At 44.6% G+C, this 8,286-nt stretch overlaps 1 protein-coding gene and 1 non-coding gene across 2 annotated transcripts; both read right to left on the minus strand.

Annotated features, from left to right (window-relative positions):
- Positions 1-3,657: 3,657 nt before the first annotated feature.
- On the minus strand, positions 3,658-7,177 carry RPL18A (ribosomal protein L18a). The gene is made up of 5 exons (XM_061467862.1): positions 7,074-7,177; positions 6,515-6,694; positions 5,799-5,928; positions 4,248-4,357; positions 3,658-3,800 (listed from the first exon to the last, which is right to left on the minus strand). Exons 1-5 carry the CDS (start codon positions 7,089-7,091, stop codon positions 3,708-3,710), a joined length of 531 nt encoding a protein of 176 aa, XP_061323846.1. The 5' UTR covers positions 7,092-7,177; the 3' UTR covers positions 3,658-3,707.
- On the minus strand, positions 5,145-5,276 carry LOC133276727 (small nucleolar RNA SNORA68). The gene has a single exon (XR_009745983.1). It is a non-coding gene; the product is annotated as a small nucleolar RNA SNORA68 (small nucleolar RNA).
- Positions 7,178-8,286: the final 1,109 nt, after the last annotated feature.

Consider the following 8,286-nt stretch of genomic DNA (forward strand, 5'->3'; position numbering starts at 1 on the left):
ATCTATCTGGACTTGTGTAAAGCATTCAACACTGTCCTGCATGACATCCTTGTCTCTAAATTGGAGAGACATTAATTTGATGGATGGACCACTTGGTGGATAAAGAACTGGCTGGCTGGCCACACACAAAGAGTTGTGGTCAATGGCTCAATGTCCAGCTGGAGACCAGCCCTGGTTGCCCAGGGAGGTTGTGAATGCTCCATCCCTGGCAGTGTTCAAGACCAGGTTGGACGAGGCCTTGGGTGATATGATTTAGCATAAGGTGTCCCTGCCCACTGCAGGGGGGTTGGAACTGGATGATCTTTTAAGGTCCTTTCCAACCCTAACAATTCTATGATTCTATGTTCCATATAGGCCTCAGGCCAGTGGGGAAGTGGCCAAAACGATTCACTTACTTAAACAAGAGCTTGGGAAGATTTGTCAAGAGCTAAGTTATATTGGTATCAAGCATTACCATTGGCCTTATTGAGAATCAGAACAAAACCTTGGTCAAAGGAAGGAATTAGCCCATTTGAGAGTCTATATGGAAGACCATATCAATCTCAATTTAAAGGAGAGAGCCTTCAAGAAGTAGGAGAAGGACACCTTCAACAGTTCTTGGTAAACTTGGTAAAACAGGTAGAAGAAATAAATGGCAGAGTGTTAGGGACCAGGGCCAGAGGTTTAGATTATCCTGTTCACCCTTTTAAGTCAGGAGATTGTTTTTTTTCATTAAGGATTTTGTAGGTGATCCCCTAGAAGAGGAGTGGATCATACCAGGTATTACTGACTACCTTTACAGCAGTAAAGATAAAGGAACAACCTGCTTGGATACATTATTCAAGAATAAAGAAGGCACCAGAACCAGAAAAACACCAGAACTGAGAGAAAGTATGGCACGTCGAGTCTTCAGCACCCACACATGTGAGACTGCATCGATCATAATCTGGACTTGTATAGTAATAGGTGTAGAAGCATGGAATCAAAATCTATATCTGAGATTGATACAAAGTGTTAAACAAGAGTGATTGTTGGATCCGTACTCAGCCACGTAAATCAGAAGAGAGACTGGGTATGCCTTTAATTGGCCTCCCTATCCCATTTAAGACAAATTGGAATAGATTAGATGTGGAAACAAGTGAAAATATTTCATGAGGTGGCACAGGAAAACATCTCATGGGGATTTGAGGAAATCTGGGAAAAAATAACATCAAGGGTATCCAATCTCTCCTGGTTGAGACAGTTGTTTTTAACCATATTGGTAATAATAGGAATAGTTTTGATTACGTGTATTAAAGGTCCAATGCTCCTTTAGGTGTTGCAAACAATCCATGATGAACTATGAAGAATGGAAGAGAAACAAAATTAAGTATCAAGCAGAAAAAGGGAAATACTTCAGGAAACTTTGAATAAGAAGGAAATAACTCAGTTGCAAAAGAATTTTCAATAGGACAAGAAAATGGGGGGATTAAAGAATGGGGTTGATTGAAGAATGGGGCTGTAAATAAGTAACTTCAAGGACCTTAGCCTTTGTTAGCAACTGTAGAGAAAAGGAAATGACTAGGATCAGCTTTGCCAGAACCAGCCTGGTGGTTACTGATATGACAACGACCGTAAAACAAAGTGATGAAGAAATAACCACCAGGGGTCCCAAAGCCCACTACCACATTTTACTGCACACGTGGGAGGGATTCTCCAGAAGTAGGATGTAATGTATGTGATCTAATGAATATGTCTGGTTAAGGACAATCTAATCACAGCCCGGTCGATGCTTGGATGAGACACACTAGGAGGAGCAATCCCCTGTGTCTCCTGACGCTGCAATAAAGAATTCCTGTTTGTCAGCTTCAACTTTGGTGGCAGGTTCCTGGAGATTTCTCCAAATCAATACGAATATAATGAGATAGCTCATTGTCATGGGTCTAGCTGCATCTCCTTTCTCTTTATGGTTGCTGAATTCATCCCTCAGGTGTTTGATTTCTTGTGCTTAATTGTCTAAATGTAACATTCTATGGTTCTTCCATATAGCTATGCTGTATAAATATAACTATACCAATGTTTATTAACTTGCAGTCCCAAGAGTATTTGGGCCATTTATTGGACAAGCACCTCCTTAAGCATCATTCATTTGAGGGGGGGGGGGGGGGAAAGATAAAAAAAAAGGCCAAACGTATTGTAATGACTGCTAGAAAGAGGCAAGGCTGTATGGAGATGCCTCATCTGCTCAGCAGTGTCAGAGGCAGTTGTGCATACTCCTGTTAGCAAGTAGTTAGGCATGTAGCCTTTGACTCCAGTCTGCCACTGGAGACAGTCAGTTCAGAGGCTCAGATACTCACACACAGAAGGCACATCTTGGGAGAGTTTAATTAGTATCTTAAAGGCATTTTGAGCAGAGACTTTTATGCAACCCTTGTAAATCTAGCTTGAACAACATGCACATGTAGCCATACCACTTAACAGCTTGGTGTTTTATAATGATGAATTAGGAAGGTTTAGTTCTTTAAAGCACTTCACACTATTACATCACTTTTCAAATTCAGTGTCCACAGAATATGAGCATACATAATGGCTGTAACATTCCTTCTATTCTATTGTTCATAAATGTACTGTTCTCCTGGCTAACCTACCTTGCATACACCTCTTTAGAAATTGCTTTAAGGTAAAAATCTTAAATCTTAAACCAAAAGGTTTGATCTTGAATTTACTTAAGCCAAAAGAATGGTTATTGGTCAATTCTAAAGGACTTGGATAAGACCTAGACCTTAAAGCATTTTGTGTGTTTAACATGAATGGTTCCAACAATCACAGGGTGACTAAAAAAAAGAAACTGCGAAACTGCGTAGAGAAGCCCATGCTGCTGATAAAGTATTGAGGGGCTGCAGGATTCCAGCTGCTGCAGTCAGCAGCACTCAGCCCCATACCATCACTGGGATTTCATTCCCAGCCCTTCAAAAGCATTTAGAAGGGAGCTGTTGGACCCAGCAGGACAGACCTCAGCAGTGGCTGCTCTCCAGTATGGGACACTGCCACTGATGCACCATTCACATGGTGCAGGACTGTCATGGTTTAAACCCAGCCAGAGAATACAACCACTCACCACCTGCCAACCAATATCCAGCCTGACCCAAGCAGTGATCTAACCCTTCAGGGTAACTGCCCCCAGTTTATATACTGGGCATGACGTGCTGTGGTATGGAATACCTCTTTGGTCAGTTTGGGTCAGGTGCCCTGTCTCTGCTTCCTTCCAGCTTCCCCTCCTCCCTGGCAGAGCATGAGACTCAGAAAGTCCTTGGTCAGAGTAAACATTACTGAGCAGCAACTAAAAACATCGGTGTTATCAGCGCTGTTCCCAGGCTGAAAGTCCAAACCACAGCACTGCACCAGCTACTAAAGAGAAAAAATGACTGCTACTGCTGAATCCAGGACAGAACTAGATGGATGTAGGATTTTACAGCTGCTCAACAAAAGACCTACTGTGACCTGGAAAGCTGGTTATTAAAAATTTTGGTTTATTGATAGGATATTTTGATGATTCAAGTCAGCACCTGAAACATTCACCTGTTTCAAGGGAACTGTAGCTGTACATAGCAGGCTGCCAACAGTTTAGAAAAATAAAGAGTAGGAAGGGGTACTCCTTGGTATCCAGGACAGTTTCAAAAGGCAACTGTGAGTCAAAGGTTCAAATAAGATCTTTATTACAACACAGAGTTGATAGCATGTTTCCATATTTAAAAGAAAGTGTTTGGTCTCTTGGTGGTGAAACGTGGTTTGTGCTGGCGACGCAGAACTCTGTGTGGCAGAGGGAACTTGATTTTAGAATCCTGCAAGAAAAATATTTTTGCATTAATTGAGATACTAGATGAACAACAGAAAATAATTCGTAATAAACAGCTAAGCTATATTCAACTGCCAACTTATGTACAGAAAACTAATGCACCCAGAGTAGATCTAGCTCAGGGAAGCTAACAGATGCCTTGATTTTGCAAATTTTGTAAAGAAACACCTGCTAAAGGCACATTTTTGGCACCATAATATGTATTTGGGTTAGTTTTACTTTCATTCAAGCAGTTCTAGAAACCATTATCAATAATATAACAAAATTGAAAACGTATGCACACAGGTGTTCCTTTGTTATCTGAGTTCCTATCCTTTGCTATTTGGTTCCTTTGCTATTTGAGTCAGCAAAGGAAACCTGTACCAGAGAACTCCCCCTCCCAGTCCAGTATTAGACCAGGACCCACCAGACACCATGATGTTACTTCACTTACATGGAACTGCTTCACTGCTGGTCTACGGCACTTGCTAGCAGCAATTTCCTCAACTTTCATGATCTGGATAGAGTGAGCACGGGCACGGTGACGGGCTCCCATATCGCGGTCTGTAACAAGAAAACTCATTCACCCATTTCAAAACTTAAGACATTTTCAGTTCAAAAATCTTACTACCATCTTTTCAAGAAATGTTTACAGTATCATCTGTAACTTTTAAAGTCACTTTTCTCCTAAGTTCTTTACTTAATCACACCGATTTTAGTATTTAAAGCAACAGCAGAAATATCAGAACCAACATGCAGCAGCCAACTGGAACTCAAAACCAAACTCCTCCAAGAAAGTGCCACCTTATTCCTCTTGCCTGATTTCAAGATGGTAGACATGTACAGAAGTAATCTACTATTTCCCTTTTTGCACAAGAAAACTGACTGAATCAGCACTGAAATATAATTACTGAAAAGACAGGTGAACTTAAAAAAAAACCAAACCATTCTCTTCCAAAGGCAGGTGCAAGTAAAGCTAGAATCTAAGGTTATCTTTACTTTTCTTGAAACTGACAAGTGATAGAAACATGAATTGATTATTAAGGCCATGTAATTAAGCTTTCAGAAGAGAAGAAAGCCATCTGTGCATGGGCTACCAGAAAATTCCTTTAGCAGTGCAAATCACTGTCTTTAAATCCTGATGTCCACAGCTAGTTTCACAAGATACACTTGTTGAAATACTATTGCACTTACAATGGTTCCAATGAACATCTAACATGCTTATTAAAAACTTACCTGTCAAAAGTATTCTTGAACATAAAAGTATCAAACTCATTGCAGACAAAATTAAGTTCTCAGGACTCTGAAGCAGTCCTTCAGTATGTTAATTAACAGGAATTATTGTGTAAGTTAATGTAGAACCTTAAATTTCACTTTCAACAGCACTTCAGCTTTTGAAAGGCGACAAGATACTTTTAATATGTGCACACATGACAAGAATATCATTATGAGTAACAATATTCTTTGGGTTTTTATGTGCATTCTGTTGTGTTCATAACACTTCTATAATACTTGAATCAACAGCATCACCTAAACAAATGGTCTGTCCCTCAATCACGTCACATCACAGACTGAAATAATGACAACCTTTAATTCTCCTTGAACTGAGGCAATGAGACCTTGGAGCAACACAGGGTTTTTTTTACTTGCTCTCCAAAGGACAGATCGAATATGACAGCTGAAATATTGTCTCTGCAAGGCTTGGAAAGATACACAGCACTTAAAAGGTCACAAAACTCTGTCTGTACAGCAAAACTACTAGAATGTAGGAAGTCACACCAAGATGAAGCAGGAATATTTTCAGCAAAACTGTATAGACTGGTAACAAGTAAGATACCACATACATCATACAGACATCTATGCACATCTCCAGGCACTCACCACTTTATTTTACCAGTGTTACAGTTATCTTACTATGGATAAAGTCAGCCCACCTTATGTCCAGTTTAAGACTTAATCTATTTTATTTAACTATTTTATACCTCAAACAGTTAGATGTACTTACAGCACTGGGTGACAGCACCAGCAGTGGTCAGATCCCGATACTCCCTGTACATGTTGTGAGTTCCGCTACGAGAATCATAGCGCAGCCAAATACCAAAATTCTTTACCCGCAAAGGGGACTTCTCATAAACCTGGAATTAAACATGAGCATAAACGCAGTTAGACACAGTACATCATCAGCATTTTGCAAGTTTGAATATTTTAGAGCTCTAAGGAAACCACTGTGCTATGTTTTACTGTAAAAAACAGCTATTTGTTCTTTCTCCACAGCCACATAACTATATTAAAGCCTCAGTAATTCAGAGTAAAGTTTTAATAATTCAGCACAGAGAGAAAAACACAGCTCTAAAACTCTAAACGATGTTTTTTTAAGTATCAAGGTAGAGGAGTGAAAGCACACAAATATCTACTTTCCAAGGATTATGAATGTGCATATGACTCTTATATTCCATAATGAAACAAGCACCAGAACCAGACGGCAGCACTGACTAGTAACACAGTTCATAACTCTGAAGTGTTGGGAAGTTTCAGTTCAGTTTACTAGGCATATACTGTTACTTTGAAAAAACTAATTTGTCACGCAGCTTCACAGCAACAGAAGGATTAAGTTCATTTCAATTTCACCCCCAATAACAGCACTTCATGTAAATTCCTTCCACATATACCAGCTGAAATTCTTTACGTATCTCCCACTTTTTTGTGGTTTAAATCCCGCACCTGGCCGCAGTACACGATCTCTCCAGAAGACTTCTTCATCTTCTTCAGCTGAGAAACGAAGTACCAGAACCGGGACTTGGCGACAACATGGTTGGGAGCGAAGATGCGCATCCGGTAGAGAGGAGGAGTCGTGCACTTCGGCGTGGGCAGGCATCGCCCAACCACCTTGTACTCCCGCAGCTGGACGAACACGACACACAGACTGCGTGAACCCCTCCGCGCCGCCGGCCCCCGCCCCGCGTCGGCACCGCTGCCAACGCAGTGGAAGGGGAAGGGAAAGCCTAACGACCCAAGCAGATCGCCCCGCGGGCCCAGCCGTGCCCTCCGCCGATCACGGCCCCCTCCCCCGGGAGGCGCGGCCTCCCCACGCGTCTGGCTAGAGCAGCACCGCCGCCATGTTCGCCGCTCGCCTCCCTCGAAGGCCCGGCAGGGCGGTTAGGGCGCGCAGAACCCGCTCTCAAGTGCCACAAGCCCGAGCCGCCGCCCTCCCAACGGCAGCCTCGACCTCGGTCTCAGCCCCGCTGCCTGCCGTGCGCCCTGCGCCCCGGCCCTCGCTCACAGTGCCCGACGCCTTCATGGTGCTGCCTCCTCCGCGGCCCGCAGGAAAGGAAAGGCCGAAGGCGCCACCGCCTCCCGTCACCCGTTCGCCGGCAGTCCCGCCTCCGCCAGTCCTGCCCGCCCATTGGCTGGGTCGAGAGCGCCATTGGCGGAAGCAGCCGTCAGTCTCCGTTCAGGTTCCGGTCCGACGGAGACCGCGTGGTCCGGCCGCGCCCCTATGGCCCGCAGCCAGCGGGGCTTCTCGGCACCGTGGCCCGGCACGGTCTCGGTCCCCGTAGGAGGAGGCTCCGTTGAGCGTGGCGCTGTCTCCCGCCGTCCCTGACCACTTCGCTGCGGAGGACGTGGCAGGGAGGCGCCCGCAGGAGACAACAGCCGGCACCGCGCTCCCGCCGGGACGGTAGCCAGGCATGGCCTCCCTTTCTCACCCGTGGGAGGCTGGGGTCGCTGATACAGGTAGGCTGCCCCTATGGGCGCGTGTGTGTCCCTCCCGCTGCGTTTGGAGCTGCTCCGTTTCATGGCTGGTCCGAGCGCTGCCTCCCCTGCGCACCGAGGCTGGGGACGGTTCCGCAGCAGGAAAAGACCTTTATGATGATCAAGTTCAAACCTTTACCCCAGGATGCCAAGACCACCACTTAAGCATGTCATTAAAGGCCACATCTACACGGTTTATTAACACTGGCAGGGATGGTGATTCCACCGCTTCCGTGGGAAGCCTATTCCAATACCTGATCACTCTCTGTCAGCATAAACTTCTAATATCCAATCTAAACCTCTGGCAGAGTGAGGCCATTGCCTCTTATCCTATCACTTGTTATTTAGAAGACCGACCACCACCTCACTACAACCTCCTTTCAGGTAGTTATAGAGAGTGATAAAGTCCCCTCTGAGTTTTCTCCAGACTAAACAGCCCCAGTTCCCTCAGCTGCTCCTCATAAGACTTGTTCTCCAGACCCTTCACCAGCTTCATTACCTTTCTCTGGACTCACTCCAGCACCTCAGTGTCCCTCTTGCATTGAGAGGTCCAGAACTGAACATTGTATTTGAGGTGCCGCCTCACCAGCGCTTAGTACAGGGGGATGATCTCTGCTCTGGCCCTGCTGGCTATGGCCAGGATACCGTTGACCTTCTTGGCTGCCTGGGCACAAGCTGGCTCATGTTCAGTGGCCATCAGTCAGCACCCTGAGGTCCTTTTATTTGCATTTAGCAATAGTGTT

This window comes from Pezoporus flaviventris, unplaced genomic scaffold, assembly GCF_033815535.1.
Source record: "Pezoporus flaviventris isolate CSIRO_AGI_PZ_B2104156 unplaced genomic scaffold, CSIRO_AGI_Pfla_v1 ptg000045l, whole genome shotgun sequence".
Taxonomy (NCBI): Eukaryota; Metazoa; Chordata; class Aves; order Psittaciformes; family Psittacidae; genus Pezoporus; species Pezoporus flaviventris.

Excerpts from the sequence above, each read along its gene's own strand:
- RPL18A (XM_061467862.1), bottom strand. Across the intron at positions 5,929-6,514 it reads AGATCGTGTACTGCGGCCAG|GTTTATGAGAAGTCCCCTTT; the intron begins GTGCGGGATTTA and ends GTTTAATTCCAG. Across the intron at positions 4,358-5,798 it reads TGGTGCTGTCACCCAGTGCT|ACCGCGATATGGGAGCCCGT; the intron begins GTAAGTACATCT and ends TTCTTGTTACAG.